Raw genomic sequence first — 23,824 nt, 5'->3', positions numbered from 1 at the left:
GAGTGTGGCAGAGAACATAGGTGAAGATCAGAAGAGCAGATAAGGACAAGGAATCAGGCATTTCATGGTTTGGGTCAGACAGGGTGTCAACACGGATGGGAGACTAAGAGAGGAAAAGGGAGAACTAGAAAGAAGGCATCTGGGGAGAAATAAAGGGGGAGTAGGTGACAGCTATATGGAGAGTAGTCCCAAAGAAATGAAGGAAGAGATGGCGCAAGGGGCTGGAAGTGTAGGGCGGGAGGGGAGGAGAGGAGAGGAGTCTGACATCCATATAGTGGCCCTTAGGGGGTGACATGTGGTGTGTGTGAAAAAATGAGAGTGCAGCTGCAGAGGTAGTGTGTGTGGGATGTGTGTGAGGTAGGTTTCCAGCAGTGCTAGGAGATGGAGGGAGCAGGGAAGGAATAGGTGGTGGATGACAGTGACCTTCCTTGGCCATTCCAGAGGTAGCAGGAGACTGGGAAGAGAAAGGGGTAACAAGAAGGGCAGGGATAGAGAGGGAATATATGGAACCTAAGAGGTGAGTGGGTTGATGAATTACAAGGTAAGCAGCTTCCTCTCTTCGTCCTCGGGAGTGACTTGGTCCAGAAGTCCTCTTGGACCATAACCTAGTGTGAAACCCGCAGAGTCGGGGCTGCAGAGGAATCAGCCATGTCCAGTTGTGTGAATCTCTTGCCCCAGGGGACGAGACCACTTGCAGCCAAGACACTAATAAGCGACCCTGGGCTAGAATCTGGCCAGGAGATTCTCCCTTCCTTGCGAAGGCAGTAGCAGGGCTCGGGCTCGCTGGACACGGAGGAAGCCCAGACGCGCTGGCCGCAGATCCCTTTCGGGGGCTCCGCGAACTCCCGCTGCCAGGGGGACGGACGGGCCGACTCAGCGCCTGCCCGGCACCCGGCTCTAGGTGTCCTGCGTGGGACTGGGAGGGGTTAAGCCGGCAGCCCCAGCCCGGGGGACGGACAGGCGGACGGGCAGGCTCAGGCGCCTGCTATACGGAGTCGGGGCTCTAGGTGTCCTGCCTGGGAGGGTCCCTGCTGCATTGCAGCCTCCGCGCTGCTCCGTGTCTGGCGCGCACAATGGCGACTCCCAGCCCCAGCAGCGGCTCCGGCTCCGGCTCCAGCAGCGGGAGCAGCACTCCGGGCTCCCAGGCGCACACGGCGGTCAGCAGCATGCAGGGTGAGCGACCCCCGCGCCAGGCCCCGCCCGCTCGGTCCCATCGCAACGGCGCGCCCGGCCCGGGCTCCCCACCTCGGCCCGGCCGCTTCCGGGCCGCCCTGGTCGGTCCGGTGGGGCCGGCAGCTCGGGTCCGGCTAGGCCCCGGCTCGGCCGGGCGCTCCCTTGCTCAGCGGCGGGAGGGCCCGCCGAACCGCGATGGCCTGTGAGGCGAGGCCCGGGGCGCCGCGCAGCCCTCGCGACGGGCGCCCGGCCAGCGGCCCCGAGAGGGAAGCGTCCGACTCCCGCCCTGGGGGCCGCGCTCCGGGCCGAGAGGCCTCAGGTGCTGCGGCGGCCATGAGCCCGGGATTGCGCGGAGGGGGCGGCAGGCTGGGGGAAGGGCCCGAGCGTGTGTAGGGGGAGGGATGGGGGACGGGAGTGTGCCCGTAGTGTGTGTGTGTGTGTGTATGGGGGAGGGGACGGGAGTGTGCCCGCAGTGTGTGTGCGCGTGTGGATGTATGCCCACAGGGGCAATGGGGTGTGAGTGTGCCCTCAGGGTGTGGGGGTGTGTGGGGCGGGTACGGGGGTGTGTGTGCGTTCACAGGGTGAGTGACTGTGAGGGGGTGTGTGAGTGTGCCCGCAGGGTGCGGGGGTGTGTGTGTTTGGCACAAGTGTGCAAATGTGTGCAAGGGTACATGAGTGTGTGTATGGGGGTCACGAGTGTGTCTGCAGTGTGTGGATGTATGCCCACAGGGTGGGGGAATGTGCCTGTAGGGTGCAAGTGTGTGTGTGGGGGCGCAAGTGTGCCCACAGGGTGCGCATGCAGATGTGTGCGTAAGTGTGCCCATGGTGCGCGTGCATGAGTACGGGGGTGCAAGTGTGCCTGCCAGGTGCGGGGGGGTGCAAGTTTGCCTGCTGTGTGAATGTGTGTGTGTGCAGGGGCATACTCGAGTGTGCCCGCAGTGTGTGTGTCAGAGGGAAGACTGAGGTGAGTGTGCCAGAAGCATTGAAGGGGGAGTCAGTCTGGGGGCGGGGTGGCTGAGTGTGCTGGGGGTTGTTTCGGTGTGCTGTTTTCCCTAGGGCTAGGGGTGTTTGAGTGCGCAGGGGTTGCTCCCTACCTGTGTTTGGTGACTGCTTTGGGAAGTGATGGGGGGGGGGAGCGGGTCCAGATGCCTGTGCTGGCAGTGCTGTGCTATTCAGTGACTGCATACCACCTCCACTTGCCTTCTACACATTAGTGGCTAGCAGAGAAAATGCTGTTTTTACCATGTAAATCTGAGCAGATGTTGGAGCCTTGTCTCCTACTCTGAGAGGTGGTGCTCAAGGCTCAGAAATACACACTTAATGTAGCTTGAAAGCTGTTACATATGTTTGAACATACTCCTCTTTAGGGGCAACTAGATCCTGCTAGTGGTGTTTTGACTGTCTCTGAAGATCTCTAAACCAGTGCTACTCAAAGTGGTGGTCTGTGGACTGGTGCTGGTCCGCGAGCCATCGGCTGCCAGTCTGCGCACACATTGGAAAAAAAAATTGCACGTCCCCCACATCAGATAGCTTGAGAAGCACTGCTCTAAACAATAAGAAAGTAGCCATTCTTCTTGGGAAGGCATTCACTTCTCATTTCAGACTCCTATCCTTTTATTCGGTAACTACATGAATAGCAAATAGGCTCTTGATTTTTGTTTTAAGCATGAATGTGCAGGTTAGACATGGCACCGATCCTTTCCCATAGTTCTGCTGCAGCAGGTTATTTTGATGTAGGACCTGCATTTTCCTCCCACTAACACATGTAAGCTCTGCAGCTGAAGAGTCATTGAGTTAAAGTATATAAACAAGTGAACATTTGCCAAAGGTAGGCAAGTTTTAGTCTGGATTTTATTCAGGTTGACCCTCTCTAGTACGACACCTTTGGGACCTGACCAGTACCGAATCAGAGAATTAGCCAAACCATGGGAGGTTAGTGCCAGTGGGTCTCCGTAGGTGCGGGAAGTAGGGATGCGGGGGGTGCTGTAGCACCCCCAGGCTTTGCACCCAGCAGGACCCCCTGCTCGGGGGTCTCGCGGCCGCCTGGGATGCTGACCCCCCGCCTGGGGTCCCAGCTGCTGGCCCCACATCCTCCCCCTCCCTCCCGGAGCTTGAACGCCGCGAATCACCTGTTCGTGGCGCTCCGGAAGCACTGGGAGGGAGGAGCAGGAGTTGGTAAGCACGGGCACGCGAGAGACGGGGGGGAGGGTTACAGAGGGGGGAGCTTGGTGCTGGTAGATGCTCCGCGCCCACTAATTTTTCCCCGTGGATGCTCCAGCCCTGGAGCACCCATGGAGTTGGCGCCTATGCCGGACCACAGGTATTGCTGGACCAGGGAGTGCAGGATTAGAGAGGTTTAACCTGTACCTTATTAGATCAGTGTTCTGTCTCCTTCTTAAATATTTCTTGTGGCAAGTGACTCATCCCAGTCTGGCTGTTCTTTGCCCACCATTCTGGGCAAAGGTTTAAACTGGGATCTCCCAGAATGTTCGGTTGATCTGATGCAGAGCATGAGGCTTTTCTTTTCTTGTGTTAGTTTAGGCTGCAGTTATTTCCTGTAGAATTTCCAGTGGCATGTGTGCTGCACAAACGCTGTGGCTGGAAGGGAAAAATGGGCATACATTTTGCCCCTCCATGAGTATAGTTGGAAACTAGTACTGGGAGAAGCCAGGCTCAATGCATCCCTCATTTTCCAACACAAGGGCTCAGAAAACAAGGTCTAATTGTGGGTACAGTTTTATTTAGAAACTGGTTTCTTAATAAAAAGCCAGATAAAGAATAGGTCGTCAGTTGACCTAAGAACTGTAACCCTAGTAAACTGAACATTGTAAGTGCTGACTTGTAGCCTCTGCCCAAATGTCACTTTCCTGAGGGCATGTCCAGACTAGGCAAATAGGTTGTGTTTTAAGATATTAGCTAACATGCTTTAAGTAATGTGTATTTACACACCACTTAGTATCTAGTGGGCACAAAGGCAGTGACGTTTAAAAACCTTAGCTGATCGTGGTAAATGTTGGGGTCTCTTTATGGTTGTCCATAGCCCATTAATATGTTCTTAAACACAACCTTTCTGCACTAGGTACAAAATTGTGTTTAAATTTGCATTATCTAACGTTTTGAAACATAACCTATTTTTGTAGCCCCAAGTTTGTTTCTGGATAGATACTGCAGTGTCTTGTTCTTTGTTAATTCAGTAACAAACCAAATGGAAACTGATATAGTTAAATTAGTGTAATTTCTGTGAGTAAACAAGACTTATGTCACACTTTATCAGCCAGTCTCTTGCTGGATTGGGGAGGAGCAGTTCTGATTTGGCTCCTAGTGATTACATCCCCATTCACTGAGCTGTTCTTTATTTCTTGATCCCTCTTGTTTCTTTTGTCTGTTACCTTAATATTTGCTTTGGGAAAATAGACTAAGAATACTTCAATCATCAACTTATGGTTAAAATATTAGTCTCTTATTTTGGTTGTGGCTAACATTTCAGCTTTTCATAGTGTTACTGTAGGGTAAGGTAGCAGGTCTTTTTGTCAATGTTTGAGGGTTACAATTTTTTTTTTTTGCTCTACCCCTAGCAAAAATTAGAGACTTGGGCAATGTCTACATTATAAAGTTAAGTTGACTTAAGTTAGGTTGACATATAGCCACCGTTGTAATTAAACTGCTGTTGCATGTCCTTTTTTCTGAGGAGTGTGTTCACAGTGGCAGCTCTTGCATTGACACAGAGAGCAGTGCACCTTGGGTAGCTATCACACTGTGCAACTTGCCACCATCTGCCCCAGGGTGTTTTGGGAAGGGTTTGCAATGCCTCAGGGGGGCAGTTTCAGTATCCCATGATATAGTTTTCTCTGTCCCATCATTCCATGGGCTTCCTAGTATATTTAATGCCACTTTCAACAGCCCCGGTAACTTGTGCATCCGCCATCTCTCTTAGAAAGCATGGATCCTGCACTGCTCTCCAGTACTGTGGTGAGCATTATGAACACAACACACCTGATCCTGCAGTATTTTATGAGTTGAATGTCTGATGACGATGCCTTGGTGTCTGGCTTACAGTGTGCCATGGAAAGAAACAATTCAAGATTGCTGTTAGCATTCACGGAGCAGCTGCACGTGGTGGACCGTCAGTTCTGGGCTCGAGAAACAAGCACTGAGTGGTGCGATTGCATCATTATGCAGGTATGAGATGGTGAGCAATGGCTGCAGAACTTCTGGATGTGCAAAACCACCTTCCTGGAACTATGTGCAGAGCTCACCTCTGCCCTCCGGCGCAAGGACACCAAAATGAGAGCTGCATTCATGGAGGAGAAGCGAGTGGCAATTGCTAGGTGGAAGCTGGCAATGCCACGCTGCTACCGATCAGTTGCAATCAGTTTGCAGTTGGGACATCCACAGTTGAGGGTTGCTGTGATGCAAGTTTGCAGGGCCATTAATTGCCTTCTGCTATGAAGGACTGTGACTTTGGGTAATGTACGTGAAATAGTGGATAGCTTTTCAGCAGTGGGATTCCCTAACTGTGGTGGGGCGATAGATGGCATGCATATCCCTATTTTGGCACCAGACAACCTTTTGACGGAGTACTTCAACAGAAAGGGCTACTTTTCTCTGGTATTGCGAGCGCTGTGGATCACTGGGGTCATTTCACCGACATCAACATGGGCTGGTCAGAGAAGGTGCATGATGCATGTATCTTTAGAAACACAGGCCTGTACAGAAAGCTGCAAGCAGGGACTTTCTTTCCAGACCAGAGGATTACCACTGGGGATGTGGAAATGCAAATAGTAATCCTGGGAGACCCAATCTACCCCTAGCTGCTGTGGCTCATGAGGCTGTACACCGGCATGCCTGACAGCAAGAAGGAGTGCTTCAACAACAGGGGCAGCAGGTGCAGAATGACTGTTGAATGTGCATTTGGCTGCTTAAAGGTGCTGTCTCCTGGTGCTGTCTCCTCAGGAGGTTAGACCTCAGTGAGGGCAATATCCCCATGGTCATAGCTGCCTACTGTGAGCTTCATAATATCTGTGAAGCAAATGGGGAGAAGTTTCCCCATGGGTGCGGTCTGGAAGTTGAACAGCTGTCTGCTGATTTTGAGCAGCCAGATACCAGGGCTCTCAGAGGGGCTCAACAGGGATCTATTTGGAACAGGGAGGCTTTGAAGGAGCATTTCAACAATGAGCCACAGTAATGTGTGAAGCAGAAATCAGCTGAGCCTGGAATTGTTTTTTTTTTACTGTGGTAGGAACCTTGTAATGATTGCTTTCTGTGCTATAACAATGCAAATGAATCTATTGCTACTATCTCTGAATGTTAGCAGCAGTCACCATGTGTTGGAGAATAATAAAGATTCATTCACTTTCCACACCTATGGAAACATACCTATGTCATGCTGAGGTAAACTTCATACACACAGTATCTTTGAAGGAGAAGGGACAGTGAATTCACAAGCACATATGCCAATGAGGCTCTCGCGGCTGGCTGTATGTCTAGCTGTCATGTGTAATCTCCTGCGTGGTGGAGTGCCTGGTGTACTGCTGCAGCAATGGAAGATACATGGAACATGTGTGGAGAGTGTAGGGAGGTCATGGAATGCAGTTCTCTGTGAGCAGCAGAGGGAGGTGAGCACGGATATGTTCAGCCTGAAGTTCAACCAGAGATTGCAGCATATCTGTTTGTTCCCCGAGCAGTGTTATCATCTGTTCCTGGCCCTGCTTCCTTTCCTCAGTATCCCTCCACATGTTCTCATTGATTGTCTCTCTCCAAGCTCTTGGCTCGCAATCCGAAGCACCAGAGGATTGCAACACCTTGAACATGTCTTCCTTAGACCTCTTCTTTCTCCTCCTTATCTGGCCGAGCTGCTCCGCCAGTGTGCATGAGGAGACTCTCAAGGCCACATCTGCAACTGCTAAAGAAACAATGGACAGAGGTCCTATTTTCAGTGCACTTGCACCGCTTGATCCAAACAAGTTACAAGCACAACTTTCTCACGTTCCCTTATGAGTCATAGAGCTCGGTGGCAGCCTCAGCCAAGCCCAGAGTGAAGTGGGTGAGTTGGAACAAAGGGCAGGAGGTAGCACTGGGTTATCAGTACAAGTGCATAGGACTATTGTACTGAATGCTGGCACTGTTTTCCAAAGGCAGAGGTAATTGTAACTGATATCTCACTCCTGAAGGTAAGCAAGGCTGCAAGGGAGCACTTCCTGCATGAGTGTGGCTGCAGCCTGGATCCGTATGCTGCTAGCTTGTGTGCTGCAATGGTGTCATCTGAAGTAATTGCCCAGTGGTGTGACAAAGTGGCCTACCGCAGAGGAAGAAACAATAAATCTTCGGCAGAGGATTGCAGATTATCTCTAAGAAAGTTTCCTGGAGATCTCTGTGGAGGATTCATGGGACATCCCAGTGTGCATAAACAAATTTTTCTGTAGGGCCCCCTCTGTCTAGCTCTACAGGGGAATGAGAAGCAGATAGCAACTCTACCTGTATTGGTTATTTCACTACCTTTTGTAGCCTGATTAAAAAAAGCATTACATGAGTAGATGTGTCCCTAAGGTATGGAAGCAAACTGAGTACACACCAGAGCTTCCGTCGCCTACATCAGGCTCAGCTCACTGGACTGCAAGGAGTGGCTAGATTGCTCTGGGGTCAAAAAGCGGTCCTGGCTCCCCACTTCACCAGATCTCCCTGTTGCTTGTCTCCCATCCTCCTTCACTTCCTTGTCCAGCATGTTTTCCTCGAGGTTCCCTCTGGTGGCCAGTGAATCCAGCCCCTCCCCCTCGCCCCCCCGAAGTAGCCACAGGGCTCTTGGTGATGGAGGTGGGGTCGCCGCTGAGGATGGCATGCAGCTCCTGGTAGAAGCGGCATATCTGCGGCTCTACACCAGAGCGACTATTTGCTGCCCTTGCATTCTGGTATGTCTACCTGAGCTCCTTGAGTTTTACACGGCACTGCTGCGTGTCCCTGGCATAGCCTTTGTCCTCCATGGCCCGAGTGATTTGGCCTTAGATATCAAAGTTCCTGCTGCTGGAGTGGAACTGTGACTGCACAGCCTCCTCTCCCCACAGACCCAGTAGATCCACCACTTTCGTTGTACTCCAGGCAGGAGCGCATTTGCTGCGTGGAGCTGGCCTGGTCAGTTGCTATGTTAGCTCACATGCCAAGCAGACAGGAAAAGCAGTTTCAGAACTTCCCCAGGGTTTTAAAAGGGAAGGGGTTCATACCTGTGTACCTGGCTGCAGGGAAGCAGAGCGGTCACGATGGGCATTGGAGCACACCTTCTGGAGACCACTTAGGTTGACGCAAGCAATGCAGTGTCTATACCAACACTGTGTCGCTCTAATTATGTCGCCATAAGCATTACGCCTCTTGTCAAGGTGGTTTTATTAAGTCGGTGTAGCAGGCGTGTGACAGTGGCGGGAAGAGCATGGTAGTGTGTACATCTCCATAGTTAGGATGATGTAAGCTGCCTTATGTCGACTTAACTTTGTAGTGTAGACAAGCCCTTGTTTAAAAAAATCACTGTCTTTCAGTGCAGTTGGTGTTTTTAAAGTTAAAACCTTTTAAAGTTTTAAACCTTTGAAAAATCCTTTCTGCATTAGCAGCATTTCCGACTGCTTCAGACTGAGACTATACTGTTTTCAGACAGAGGAAACGCTGTAATAAAATACTATTTGCCTTGTTTTTTGAAATCTTGCATTGATTTTATTTACAGCAAAAAAATATAAATGATAGCTCTCCTTGTGATGGTGGCAATAGGGCAGAAGCAAGAACTGCTCTTTTTCTGCATGGGTTTGTCGGGGCTTGTCTGCACTTAAAATGCTGCACCACTTCAGTGATGACATTACTTACTGTGTTTACCCACACTCAGCTGTTGTGTGTATACCTTTTTTCTTAGTGAAGGCAGGGTCCAAATGTGTTAGCTTGTGTTCAGAGCTGTTAAGAGGGCTTTCCAATTGTTATGTTAACTTGATTGAACTCATGAATGAAAAATACACTCTTTTTGCCTGTGCAGACAGGGCCATCTAAAGAAACAAAGTTGAATGGAGAAAGTCTCCCTTCTTTTCCTCTATGTAATTTTCAAAAGTAAGTTTGGTGGAAACACACTTACTATCAGGTTTTGTTTATAGTTCCTATATGTGTGGAATATGGAGAGCTTGGGAGACATGATTGTAGTTGGAATGGGAATCTAATATCTATATGGGATTTATAGAGAAGAGAACTTGCTTATGTTTAAAATAAAGCCCACAAAATATCGAACTAAAGCAGACTTTTAATGTCTACTGCTTTTGGAGTTCACAAGTTTTCTATGGATTTGGGTTTGATAAGATATCTGTTTTTTAAACAAAACTTGAAATTTGTGCTAAATTTCAAATAAAGTGTGCCTCACTAAAAAGTGAAATTAAAAGAGAAAAAGAAACTGTCTAGTCTGTTGGCATTTTGCTCATCCTGGCAATGCAGAAAGCAAACAGCACCAATGGCAAAAATTCATCAGGTTTTCAATGAGGCGATGCTTTGTTATAGAGTTGTTTTAGTTTCAATCTTTGGAGCACCCCCTCGTGGTGTGAATGTTGTGTCAGCAATTCTGCCCCATTCTCTACCTTGTGACTGACTTCAGTGATGTGGTAATGGTGGTGGCGTGGTCATACAGTCAGGTGACAAGGGAGTTCCACCCTTCAGGGGTATCTAAGTCTTGAATAATGTCTGATAAAGTAGTAGTAATCAAGACAGCATCTTCTGCCCCTCCTCGACTCCTCTTCAGCCTCACTTTTCTTGAAGAGCAGTGACATGCAGGGCTTTTCCTTGGAGTGTCTCAGCAAAACCAGAAAACAGACAAAAATACAAACTAAGCAATGTCCACCCACCCTGGGCTTGAGCTGTTAGTTCATCTTTGTTCTTCCTCTGCCTGGCTTCTGTCGGTGGCTTGCCACAGAGAGGAAACTCCAAACCACCTCTCTTCTGGATTTCCTCCTTCTAACTATACTGAACTTTTTTCTTTTAACTCCTCCCTGAGTCTAATGCACTCTTCAGATGTGACACGTTGGGCTAATAGAGTTCTCAGTCTCTAGTTAACCTCTCGTTCTGTGGGGGTTTGTATACCCTTTCACATCTGGGTAAGGAGCTTTCTGTATGAGTCTTATGTTTCCAATGTCGTTTTAAAGTTTGGAGTATGCTGGTCTCCACCAGCCCTCAGAAGGAGTCAGCTGCTTTGTGCCTTGGATTAGAGCCCTGTGTGGATACAAAATTTATATCTCTGGATATAAATTGGATATCTGCGGCCCTGCAGGGCTCTACTGGGAGCCGCAGTGGCAAAAGCAGCTGCATGTCTGGCTGCCACTTGCAGGAGCCAGCGCCCCGCACCAGCAGCTCCTCCAGCACAGCTATACTTTCCCAGCCCCACCCACTGGGACAGGCACCAGGCTCATCGGCAGCTGTCACTGGTTGCCCTAGTGCAGGAGTGGGCAAACTCTTTGGACCAATGGCTACATCTTGGTATGAAAATTGTATGATGGGCCATGAATGCTCACAAAATTGGGGGTGGGGTGCAGGAGGGGGTGAGGGCTCTGGCTGGGGTTGCGGGCTCTGAGGTGGGTCTAGAAATGAGGAGTTCAGGGTGCGGGAGGGGGCTCCAGGCTGCGGCAGGGGATTGGGGTGCAGGTTCTGGGGATGAGGGATTTGGGGTGTAGGAAGGTGCTCTAAGGTGCTTGCTGGGACCAAGGGGTTCAGAGGGCCGGGGGGAGGGCTCGGGGTATGGTGTGGGGGCACGGGAGGAGGTTAGGAGTGCAGGCTCCGGCTGGCGCTTACCTGAAGCAGCTCCTGGAAGCAGCGGCATGTCCCCCCTCCAGCTCCTATGCAGAGATGTGGCCAGGAGGCTCTGCGTGCTGCCCCATCTGCAGGCACTGCCCCTGCAGCTCCCATTAGCCAGAGTTCCCAGGCAATGGGAGCTGCAGGGGTGGCGCTTGGGGCGGGGGCAGTGTGTGCAGCCCCCTGGCTGCCCCTAAGCTTAGGAGCTGGAGTGGAAACATGCTGCTGCTTGCGGGAGCCTTGGGATGTGCACACAGAGTGGCCTCTGACCCCGCTCCCCAGCTGGAGCCCAGGAGCAGGGCAAGCCCCAAGCTCCGCTCCCTAGCAGGAGCTTGAGGGCCATTTTAAACTGGCTGGAGGGCCGGATGTGGCCCGCGGGCCGTAGTTTGCCCATCCATGCCCTAGTGTGTGCAAGTAGCTCTCATGTCCCTGGACAGGAGTCCCTTCCACGCAACAGTCTGGGTCTCCTGTCCGGGGATGTTTGAGCCACTTGCACACGGTAGTGTGACCAGGGACAGCTATTGATGAGCCTGGTGGTTGCCCAAGTGGGTGGGGCTGGGGGCGGTACAGCTGCATCGGAGGAGCTGCCGGTGCATGGCACTGGCTCCTGTGAGCTGTGGTCCGACATGCTGCTGCTTTCGCTGCTGCAGTTCCTGGTAGAGCCCTGCAGCTCCATGGATATCCAATTTATGTCCACAAAGGGCTCTACCCTGGATCTTTTTTCCCAATACTCAGCTCACTGTGTTCTATTAGCGAAGATAAACATTTCCTTACAGATATTTTCATGGCACTTCTGCCATGGTACTCTGCGCCCTGCTTCATCCCCAGCCTCTCTATTCAGAGCAGTAGCAATTGCAGCACTGCAGCAGCAGTGTTCTGGAGAAGGCTCTCTGATACTTTCTCACAGTTCTTTCAAGGCTGGATCTTTCATAAATTTTAAGACCAAAAAGCACCATTATGATTATGTAGTCTGACCTTCTGTATAACATAAGCCAGAGAACTTCATCCAATAATTCCTACATCAGGCCCAATAACTTGTGTTTGAACCAGAGCAGATCTTTTAGAAAGAGACATCCAAGCACAATGTAAAGACTCTAGGTGGTGGAGAATCCATCATTTCCCTTGGGAAGGTGTTCCAGTGATTAATTAGTCTTACTGTTAAAAATATGTACCTCATTTCCACTTTGAATTTGTCTAGCTTCTGCTTCCAGCAATTGGCTCTGGTTATTTTTTCATCTGCTAGATTAAAGAGCCTTCTATCAGAAACCTTCTCCCTGTGTGTAGGTACTTCCAGACTGATTAAAATGCCTCATAACATTGTATTGAATAAGCTAAGCAGAATGAGCTCTTTAAGGCAGGGCTTCCCAAAAATTAGGCACAGCTTCTCAGGGGCTCTGACATGCCTCTCGCTTGTTCTGGAGAGTCTCAGCTTTCACTTAAAACCTGTTGCTAGCTCATGGTTGTAAAGAAAACCTTCAAAATGTGAATAGAGTGTAATTGATATATCGCTGTCTGCCTATGACTTTGTCCTCACTGCTAAAAAATTGTATGTGTACGGCAAGATAACCCTCACATGTTAAGTTATCTTGTGGTAAAATCCTAGTGGAGACAAGCTCCCTGTAGTTTTTACTGTGAAGGAGCTAGGCATGGGCAACACTGTACCCCCTCCCCGTTTACTTAATGATAAAAGTAGAGTGCCTTGTTTCCACTAAGATTTTACAGAATGGTAGCTAACATGCTTTAGTTATCTTGAGGTAAAAACACCCTTTTTTGCATTGAAGACAAAGCCTCGATTTGCAGAGAGCCTAAAACAGTAGCTGTGAGGTATGAACCTCTCCATTCATTTCAATGGCTATGGATGCTGATGCCAATGTAGATACTTCAAACGTTGATATTGTTAACTATTTCACTGCTCATGAAAGCAGGTCAGAAATGAGTGGAAGTATCTTGTATTATAAAGATTTGCCCTATCCCTTCCCAAAGTGAGGAGGGCAGGAGTGTGTGTGTGTAAAGGATGCCTATATTGATAGTTGGGCTTTTGACTACACATGGTGGAATTACAAAGCAGGTGGTGTGATGGGTTTCATTCTCCTGAGAGAGGGGCTCAGGTTTCAGAAGTTTGGACAGGCTGCTGCTCCCATTACTGGACAAAAGTGCTCAAATCATTCTTGTTACTCTCTTCTGACTCTGATTTTTTTTCAATGTTCTGGACACAGTATTCTCACCAGTATTATCTCTCTGCTACTGTTTTTCGTATTAATTCCTCTGTCCTATCTTCTCAGGTGTGCTCTCAATTCATTATTGGAATTGCTGGGAAAAGTGTGCTTGACATCTGTTCATCTGATTAATATTTTTGTTAGGTGACCTTGTCTTAAAAATTGGGCTTAGAATCATTTTGACATCATGTGCTTGGAAAACTGAAGCAGCTGATATTCAACAGAGCAGACTTTGCCTCGGTCTCTTTCTCCACTGTCCAAGCTCGCTCATGTCCCCATCAGGACACATGGTCTACTTTGTTTGCAGGTCATCAGGTTAAGGGATCCACTGTAGTTACAGAATTCTTTGATAGACTTCTTATCCATTGGCATTTGCTACCAACCCTTTTTTGTCCTCAGCCTCTGACACGGTGGCTCCCGATGATCTTCTCCCTGACGTGAGCATCACAAGTCATGTTGATATGCTGACAGTTTGTGGCAGATGAAGTGTGGAGGGAGAAAGGAGTAGTAGTGGGAATCATTTGCTTAGAATTGGAGCAATCAAATTTTTGCTGTCCTATCCCAAGGATTGTGATGGAAGCTTAAGCTTTTTGTGTTCCTCAAACATGCTTCTTATAGTTTAGGCCAGCAGAACTGCCCTGCAAGGTGGGTATCCTGCTAAATGTAGGTTGCCTCCACTTGGATACAGAGTAGTCTGTTCTGTGAAAATTTTTCGTCCACTCTGTGAATATTGGAAAATGAAACCTGAATCAATCTGGGGGTCTCTGTGACAGCAATCACATTTGGACAGGACAAATACTTTTTGCTTTTTCTAGTTGAGTTTCAACCAGCCTTACTTATGGAGATTCCAGAGGTGATATTAAGTGGGTAAGATTTGTGGTGTTAAGCTTAGTAAGGGATCAGTGTAGCAGGTGCACTGGCATGTGTCTCAGTTTCTTCTCCTCTATCTTGACTTTATGCATCTAGAGTAGCCACGGTTCTACAGTGGGCGTCTTCAGGACTGATCCAGGGGCTGGGAGTCGGGAGACCTGTATTCTGTTCAAGCTCTGATACTGATCTATTGTGTGTCCTTTGGCAAGTCACTTAATCTCCATGCCTCAGTTTTCCCATCTCTAAACAGGGGATGATACTTACCATCCTATGTAAAATGCTTTGAGATCTACAGAGTTCAGGCATTACTGTTTTAATTGTCACTGTTTGTATTATTCCCCTTTCTGTTGTTCATAATACATACAAACAGATCCATCATTCCCTTATCTAATGGTAATGTTGAAGAGAAGTAAAACACCTGTGTGCTGCTGCTTCAGTTCTAGCTTTGCTGCTGCTGTTACTGGTAAGCATTCCCTAGCAAAACATGGGGAAATGTATACGTGTGAGCTACTCCAGAGTAGTGCAAGGATGATGGGACTGACCATGAATAAAATAATTATATGGCATGTACACAAAGTGGTGTTAAATGCAATAACTAACTGAATCTCTTCTAGTTATTTCAGGGGTTACTTGTAACACTAATAGTTATAAAGTTTTCAGAGACAGTTAAGAGTTTCAAGTTGATGGTATTCTTTCAGCACAGATTTTCTTCTCCTAAGTGTATTTAGTTAAATAGGTGTTAACAAAAACAGAGCTTTAAACACCTGAATAACATGTCTCTTCTCATCCCTGTCAGGTTTCACTTCTTTGGTAACTTTTGGTGGTGTTATTTCAATTTATCAGTTGGAATCTTCTAAGACAGACAAGCCCTGCATTTATAATAGGGGAAACAAGCAGATAACTTATTTTGTCTTCAGGCATGTTTGTAACAGGGAGCACTTCACTCCTGTGCTCCAAGATTTGCATTTGTTGCCTGTTTGTTGCCTGGTGTGGTTTTAGGATGTTTGTTTTAACTTATACAACCATAAATGGGTGGGATCCTGGTTTCTTCAGAGACCTGCCTGTCTCTTTGTGTCATGTGATTGTTTTTGGAATCTGAGCACTGAAGCTAATGCCCTCTCTGCATTTAATTGCGAGGGGGCTGCAGGCAGGGCTTCTTGAGTGTAAGGGCTTGTCTGCATGATTAAGTTAATTTGGTGCAAACCCTTGTGTGGACACGTTCATTTTGGTTTGTACCAGGTTTATTTTGTTTTTTTTTTTAATAGATTAGGAATCTATTTAAACTGATCCAAAATAAGCCACTCTTGTCTTGAAATGACACTGTCCCCAGGTGTTAGCCTGTTTACAGTCACACCTTAAATTAAACCAGTTCAGTTCAACCTTTTTGTGTAGACAAGATCTAATTGGCGTCCTACCTCATCATTCATCAGATCCCAGATGTTCTTACCTTCAGGTCACTGTGCGTGACTTGCTTCTTTTGCTGTGATTGTTCTTGCATGTGGGAAAGGGATGAATGCTTGGGTGGGGCTGATGAGGGACATTTGCAGGAGGTTAGGACACATGGTTTTGACCTGATCTGAATTGGTTTGATGTTGTAATACAATATTTGTCTGTGTGTTTGGAGCACAGGAAGGATTCATTTTAAAATCAAAGTAGATAAATAAAATTACATAAGCTCAGGGCAGCAAAATGCAGCCCATAGGTTTTTACAATTTAGCCACCCTCTGATTTAATATCTGACTTCAAGTTCCAGCATGCAGTGCTCCACATCAATCTGAGCATTCTGGGACCCGTATTCTCCACAGGCTGTATTTCTGTCTTAAGCTTGAAGCTGTTTGCAAACTAGTTTATTTTATCACAATGTCATGCAGCTTCTGGGCTCCTGGTAAGTTACCAGCACAGCCTTCAGTTGGGCAAAATTTGGGCCTGCCTTGGGCTCTAGTTTTTTGAAGATTCTCTAGTGCACTTTTCCTGCCATCTATGGGCTTACACTTTGCTCTGGGGACTCCAATGCTTCAAGCCAAGTTTTTTAATTACAGTCGTTGCAAAGTCTCAAAAGCGTAGATAATATTTGTGGCTTCTTACAGTCAAGTTGAAAGGCCCGGGCATGACTTTGCCATAACATACACAGCAAAGCAGCAGTTGACCGTCACTTGTTTAAAGAGGGTTATTGACCTTTTCAGCCCCGACTGTCATTGTGTAAATGTCCTCAGAGGAATCTCCTTCTGCAGCCTGTCTGTGTTGTACCCGCAAACCCCATGTGAGGCATACATGCTGCTGGCTTGGATTTATGTAAGGCCTGACACATGCTGCTGCACAGGCACTTCCTGAGCAAGGTCCCTGATCTGGGCATTCCCAGCTTCAGCCCTAGTGCACGGATGCCTGTGCTGGTGCAAGGACCTAGACTTAAGAATCATTGGATAACCCGCTATTGTTTGTAATAAGAAAAGGAGTACTTGTGGCACCTTAGAGACTAACCAATTTATTTGAGCATGAGCTTTCGTGAGCTACAGCTCTGAGCTGTAGCTCACGAAAGCTCATGCTCAAATAAATTGGTTAGTCTCTAAGGTGCCACAAGTACTCCTTTTCTTTTTGCGAATACAGACTAACACGGCTGTTCCTCTGAAACCTATTGTTTGTAATGCAATTGTGGTTGCTTGACAGCATCATGTCTATCACCGTTTGACTCTCTCTCTCTGTGTTCTTGGCCCCGCTTTGGATGGAGCTAAGCAGCCTTGCACCTCAGCGGGATAGGGAACATTAGCTGCTGCTGAACTGGCAGTAGGGGAGACTAACAGGTTTGTATACCTTATAAATGCTTATTTCTCACTGCTACAGTGATTCTCTCAGATGATACAAAACTACTCAAGATAGTTAAGTCCCAAGCAAACTACAAAGAACTACAAAAGGATCCTCAAAACTGGCAGACTGGGCAACAAACTGCAGATGAAATTCAGTGTTGATAAATGCAAAGTAATGCACGCTGGAAAACATAATCCCAACTATACATATAAAATGATAGGGTCTCAATTAGCTGTTACCACTCAAGAAAGAGAACTTGGAGTCATTGTGGGTAGTTCTCTGAAAACATCCATTCAATGTGCAACGGCAGTCAAAAAAGTGAACAGAATGTTGGGAATCATTAAGAAAGGGATAGATAAGATAGAAAATATCATATTGCCTCTATATAAATCCATGGTAAGCCCACATCTTGAATACTGCGTGCAGATGTGGTCACCCCATCTCAAAAAAGATATATTGGAATTGGAAAAGGTTCAGAAAAGGGCAACGAAAATGATTAAGGGTATGGAATGGCTGCCATATTAGGAGCAATTAAGACAGGGACTTTTCAGCTTGGAGAAGAGACGACTAAGGGGGGAATATGATAGAGATCTATAAACGCATGACTGTTGTGGAGAAATTAAATAAGGAAGTGTTATTTACTCCTTCTCATAACACAAGAACTAGGGGTCACCAATTGAGATTAATAGGCAGCAAGTTTAAAACAAAAAACAGGAAGTATTTTTTCACACAACACACAGCCTGTGGAACTCCTTGCCAGAGGATGTTGTGAAGGCCACGACTATAACAGGGTTCAAAAAACAATTAGATAAGTTCATGGAGGATAGGTCCATCAATGGCTATCAGCCAGGATGGGCAGGGATGGTGTCCTTAGCCTCTGTTTGCCAGGGTAATGGACAACAGGGGATAGATCACTTGATGATTACCTGTTCTGTTCATTCCCTCTGGGGCACCTGGCATGGGCCTCTGTCGGAAGACAGACTACTGGGCTCGATGGACCCAGTATGGCCGTTCTTATGTTCCCCCTTTCCAAATCAAAGCCTTTGTATTTGTATTTTATTGAAGATGGAGATTGGCACTTTCAAAAGCAAAACATTCTTCACGGAATACAATGAGAATAGAGTCTAATTGGCAAGAACTGAAGCATTGTAAACATTTTCTATCTGGTCCTCTTTCTTAGGTGCACCAGGAGATGGCCTGTAACAGTCTTCATGAATCTCCTGCTGATTTCTCAAAATTTCTCCTTCGCATCTAAGAAACCTAATAACTTGCATTTATAAGAAAGGGGAAGACAGTTATTGGAAGTGGATGCAGCCAAACTGGGAAGAGGCCCAGTGAGCCCCCTTCCTGGGATTCAGAGTCCAAACTGCAACTTCAAAGTGCTGTCTGCTCAGATATTTTTACAGTACTAGGGCAAGCTCCACAACCCTGAGTCTGTTGAGCTGAGCTGGGAGGCTTGTTCCTGCTCAGATGAAAATGCTCTGTAGATATCCTCCTAGAGGCCTTGGTTTCCCTGCATCTGTAAATAAAAATATTTCTACATCTAATCAAATTCTGTACCAGTTGTCTTCTCCAAAATGGTTCCCAGTTACTGATTCCTATTTTTGCATCTTTTCATTAGGTGCTTCACTGCCCTCTTTCTTAGGTCCAGTGTAATTTAGATGTATGTTTGAGCACTTTGATTTCCTAGTCATTGATAGGGCCCTACCAAATTCACGGTCCATTTTGGTCAATTTGGTCATGGTCATAGGATTTCAAAAATAATAAATTTAATGATTTCAGATATTTCTGAAATTTCATAGTGTTGTAATTGTAGAGGTCTTGACCCAAAAAAGGAGTTGTGGGGGGGATTGCAAGGTCATTGTAGGGGGGTTTGTGGTATTGCTACCTTTACGTCTATGGTGCTGCCTTCAGAGCTGGGCAGCTGGAGAGCAGTGACTGCTGGCTGGGAGGAGCAGCAGTGCAGAAGTAAGGATGTTATGGTATTGCCACCCTTACTTCTTCGCTGCTGCCTGCAGAACTGGGCCCTCAGTCAGCAGCCACCACCCTCTGGCTGACCAGCTCTGAAGTCAGCAGTTCAGAGGTAAGGGTGGCTCAGTATGGTCTTGCCACCCTTACTTCTGTGCTGCTGTGGGCGGGGCATCGCCTTCAGAGCTGGGCGCCTGGCCAACAGCTGCTGCTCACCGGTCACCCAGCTCTGGAGATAATGGAGACGTAAGGATGGCAATACCACGACCCCTCTAAAATAACCTTGCGACTCCTCTGCAACTCCCTTTTGGGTCAGGACCTCCAATTTGAGAAACGTTGGTCTCCCTTGTGAAATCTCTATAGTAGAGGGTAAAAACACAGAAAAGACCAGATTTCACAGGGGGAGACCAGATTTCATGGTCTGTGACATGTTTTTTTCATGGCTGTGAATTTGATAGGGCCCTAGTCATTGAGCTGTCCAGGGGGCTATTCCCCTAGGCAGGAGCATGGAGACTAAATGCTTATTGTGCCAGTACTTTGGGCACAGTGGTGCCAATCTCAGGTGTAGAATATGAGGACTTTTTATATCAAATTGTTGGTACATAAGTATAAAGTCTGATTGGTCTTTTGTTGGTGAAAGGAGCTGGATTAACAACCCTAGAGTCTGAAGTCCTCTCATTTGTCTGCATAACTGGTTATAACAGAGCCAGTGACAAGATAAGCATCCTGCATATTAAGCTTTGCAGTTGTGCCTCAGCCCTAACCTAGAATACCTCTAGGGATCAGAGGAGAGTACAGTCTCTGTGGCCTATTCAATCTGTAGCTTCTTTGCTTAGACTCCTGACAAGGATGATGGTTGTCATTTTTTTTTCTGAGGGCAGGTCTACGCTAAAAATGCTCCATCAGTGCAGCTACACCACTGTGGTACTTGAGTGAAGATGCTCCTACGCTGATGGGAGAGAGCTCTCCCATTGGCAGAGTTAATCCACCTCCCTGAGAGGTGGTAGCTATGCTGACAGGAGAAGCTCTCCTGTCGACATAGTGCTGTCTGCGTGGGAGGTTAGGTCGGTAGAACTGTGTTGCTTAGGGGGGGTGGATTTTTCACACCCTTGGGTGATGTAATTATACTGATATAGGCCTGTAGTGTAGACCAGGCCTGATTTTGTGGGGACAGTCAGGGTGGGGATGCTGAGCCAGTGAATTGTAGGTTGTTTGCCAGCTCAGATGTCTGGTGGAATTGGCAGCTCTGCTCCTCTTTCTCAACCTCTTTCCCCAGGTTGCAGGACTGTTTGAAAGGTTTGTGCAGGCAGCTCTGTGCAAACTGGGGAAATGATTTGGGATCACTTGTTCCTTAATGCTGACAATTCAAAGTCTGTTCGGAATGTACCTTAGTGCCTCCTGCCCTGCCCCACAAAAATAAACCCAGGAGGTTTCAGAGTAACAGCTGTGTTCGTCTGTATTCACAAAAAGAAAAGGAGTACTTGTGGCACCTTAGAGACTAACCAATAAATTGGTTAGTCTCTAAGGTGCCACAAGTACTCCTTTTCTTTTTGCGAATGCAGGAGGTGTTTTTCAGTTGATTGAGGGAGAGCAAATGTTTCTGGGCAAGGTACATTTCATTAGTGTTGACAAGTCACACCTGACCTGAAGTCAAACCAGTGATCTAAGTGTGAGAGGCTTGGTATTGTCAATGTCGTGAATCATTTAACTCCTTTAGTGTTTTTAACCGTGATAAATTCTGGGATTGTCCAGCCCAATACTTTTGCAGTCCTTCTTACATGGTTTTCTCAACCTTTTTCACAATGATCCTGAAAATATATCACAATTACAGCTGTCTGCCTGTGCAAAGGGATTGGGTAAGAGGCTGATTTCCTGGATGGCCTGTGCCAATCCTCTTCTGTGTTTGGTTAAGTAAATAATAATAACAACCACAATAATGCTTTGTACTTCCAAAGCTGCTTCTGTTTGAAGATCTCTGTGGTCTTTACAAACAATTAATTTAGCCTAGCAATACCTCTTCTGAGGTAGACAAATACGATTCCCATTTTTCAGATGTGGAAACTGAGGCTCTGAGATACAAAGTGACCCATCACAGCCTCAACAGGAAGACCGTGTCCGATCTAGGAATGGAACCTGCGTGTCTGATATCTCCCAGTCCTCTTCTTTACTATCTTGGATATTGGTAAATTCCTGAGAAATAGTAATACTGTTAGCACCAAGTTACCCATCTCAAGGCCCTGACACCTGTTCCATTATTGCATTATAGCATTCCTTTGAGTAAAGATGATGAGGATGTGAAGAGTTTGTGCTCAGCATTCATTCAAAACCCAAGTAATGAGTACAGCAATGTGGGCAGGCTTGTGCAGGTGATGAGGCAGAGGCTGTACTTCCGAGTAGCCGTCCTAGAGCATGTGATTCTAAATCCCTTCTATTGTGTGCCTTCTGAGTGTGTTTGTGCTGCATGCTAAGGTCGATCCAACAAGTAAGCGTTTAAGTGTCTGAATAGCGCGTAAGAGTACATGTAACTAAGCATTGTAGAGGGTAGTCAAGATTGTGATAGAGTTTTCATGAATTTATTGTGTAGAAATATTAGATATGTAGCAGAAACATAGAAATTATGTAGTATTTGAGTTATTCAGGTTGGTTTGCTGATTGGATTGATTAACATGGAAAAAGACACCTGCTTTTAAAAAATATTTGGTGTTTCACCTTTCTTTGGATCCTTTTGGAGAAAAAGTATAAGCTCATGGGACTTGATTTTTGCTTCATACATTGCTCTGCATCTGCTAAGTCAGGATGGGCAAACTTTTTGGCCCTCGGGCCACATCTGGGTCGGAAAATTGTATACAGGGCCATGAATGTAGGGCTGTGGTAGGGGGTTGAGGTGCAGGAGTGAGTGTGGGGTGTGTGTGGGGGTGCAGTGTGCAGGAAGGGTCTCAGGACAAGGGGTTGGGGTGTGGGAGGGGGCTCAGGGCAGGTGGTTGGGGGCTCAGAGCAGGGGATGCGGAATGCAGGAGGGGGCTCAGGGTAGTGGGTTGGGGTGCAGGAGGGGGTGTGGAGTACCAGAAGGGGCTCAGGGCAAGGGGTTGAGGTGCAGGAGGGGGCTCAGGGCAGAGGGTTGTGGTGCAGGAGGGGTGCGGAGTGCCAGAAGGGACTCAGGGCAGTGGGTTGTGGTGCGGGAGGGGACTCAGGGCAGGGGGTTGGAATGCAGAGGGGGTGCGGAGTTTGGGAAGGGCTCAGGGCAGGGGATTGAGGTCCAGGAGGGGTTTGGGGTGTGGGCTCTGGCCCGGCGCCACTTACCTCGAGCGGCTCCGGGGTGGCAGTGGTGTGCAGTGGGGCTAAGGCAGGCTCCCGGAAGTGGCCAGCATTTCCGACAGAGGCTCCTCGGGGTGGGCTGGGGCAGGCGGCTCCACTGTGCACTTCCTTCGCCTGTGATACCACCCCCGAATCTCCCATTTGCCGTGGTTCCCCGTTCCTGGCCAGTGCGAGCTGCGGGGGGCAGTGCCTACAGGCGGGGGTAGCGCATGGAGCCCTCTGCCCCTCCTCCCCAGGGGCCGCAGGGACATGGTGCCAGCCGCTTCTGGGAGCGGCATGGGGCCAGGGCAGCCAGGGAGCCTGCCTTAGCCCTGCTGTGCCACGGGGCTGGCAATCCTGCGGGCTGGATTGAAAGCCCTGACAGGCTGCATCCAGCCCGTGGGCCACAGTTTGCCCTCCCCTGTGCTAAGTATATACCACTTAGAAGTCAGTACCTCTTCTTTCTCTCTTTTTTTTTTCAGTATGACAAGTTGTTCTTTTTGCAATATGTCATCTTAAAGCTGAGGTATTAAGTATTGTCTAAACTAGTCATCCCTATAGCAATTCAGATGACAGTCCTGTCTGCATAGAATGACGGTGTTTCCATTGCTAGCTTCTACAACACAGCTAGTAGCTGACAGAGACAGACTCATCTGCACAATATTCCAGTAGTGTAGGGAAAAGTTCTCTGAGCTAGGAACGAGGATACCTTGAATTCAAGTCCTGCCTTTACTGGCCTTAGTTTTGATTTGTATGTACTTCTCTATTGTAATTAATAATGAAAGTTGTGACCTCAGCCCTGGATAGCTGTCAATTATAATGTACTGCACTCTATCCTTTGCAAATAAAATAATGGGGAAGTTATACAGACCATGTTAGATGCAGTGGGGAACAGAACTGAACTGTAGCCATTCTGAGATGCTGTCTTTCAGATTGATTGATCCACATGTATGTGCTTTGGGTATCCTGCCTTTAGCCACAACACTACGCTGCACTCCCAAAGCTAGGCATAGATATCTGGCACTTACAATGCAACAATATCGGCTTGAGCACCACAACCACCCACCCCACCTTGGTACAATGGTTGGATCAGTAATGGGCAGTGACAGTGAAGGGACCCAGGGTAACATTCACTTTCCGAGCAACCAGGTGGGAGTCCCACTAGGGCTGAGTGATTGTGCTTTTATTAATACTGGTAAACTGAGGCATGCCATACACTGTTCAGAGAACCCATAGCAGGAGAGACTCAGTGGGGGCCTGAACGAGGGGTTAACAAAGATGGGGAGCTGGATTTGGGGTTAGGACTACAGTCTGTTATCTCAGGAAGGGTCTATGACCTGTTTGCAGAGCCTTAGCAGAACCCAAGAGAAGCATTTGGGGTTAGAGATATAGACCCTACAAGGCACTGCACAATCTGCTGCTGAAGCTCATTCCATGCTTCCAGGGGGTGGGGAGGGGCCCAGATGGGGCCAGAGCCCAAGCAGGTCTCTGGAGAGGCCCTGTGTATGACAGGGATCTTAGAGGGTGGCCTGGCCTCTTGCAAAGACAGAGACAGGTCAAGGAAGAGCAAGTCCCTATGTTGTTTGTCATGATTGTGGGAAGGCAGCACACGCTAAAAGGTGCGGCCCTACTGAGAACTTTTGTCCTTGGGAAGAAGGACGGTGGCAAAGGGGAAAGCCTGGGTCCCCAGTAATGGACAAAACCGA

The 23,824-nt window shown here is 47.8% G+C and overlaps 1 protein-coding gene across 12 annotated transcripts in view; it reads left to right on the top strand.

The window, feature by feature from the left end:
- The first annotated feature begins 866 nt into the window (after nucleotides 1–866).
- MAP2K4 (mitogen-activated protein kinase kinase 4) overlaps nucleotides 867–23,824 on the top strand; it is a 169,702-nt gene continuing 146,744 nt past the window's right edge. For 2 of the 12 annotated variants that reach the window (XM_073310273.1, XM_073310261.1), the window contains exon 1: nucleotides 867–1,173. In XM_073310273.1, coding sequence (XP_073166374.1) covers nucleotides 1,074–1,173 — 100 coding nt within the window. In that variant the 5' untranslated portion in view covers nucleotides 867–1,073. Of the gene's footprint in view, nucleotides 1,174–1,329; nucleotides 1,493–23,824 lie in introns of those variants that run through there. The other 10 variants (XM_073310266.1, XM_073310265.1, XR_012154740.1 and 7 more) reach the window with 7 other exon arrangements.

The sequence above is a fragment of the Lepidochelys kempii genome, chromosome 14 (assembly GCF_965140265.1).
Source record: "Lepidochelys kempii isolate rLepKem1 chromosome 14, rLepKem1.hap2, whole genome shotgun sequence".
Lineage (NCBI taxonomy): Eukaryota > Metazoa > Chordata > Testudines > Cheloniidae > Lepidochelys > Lepidochelys kempii.
The sequence above is the reverse complement of the archived record's forward strand: the minus strand, read 5'-3'. Positions and strand labels throughout refer to the sequence as shown.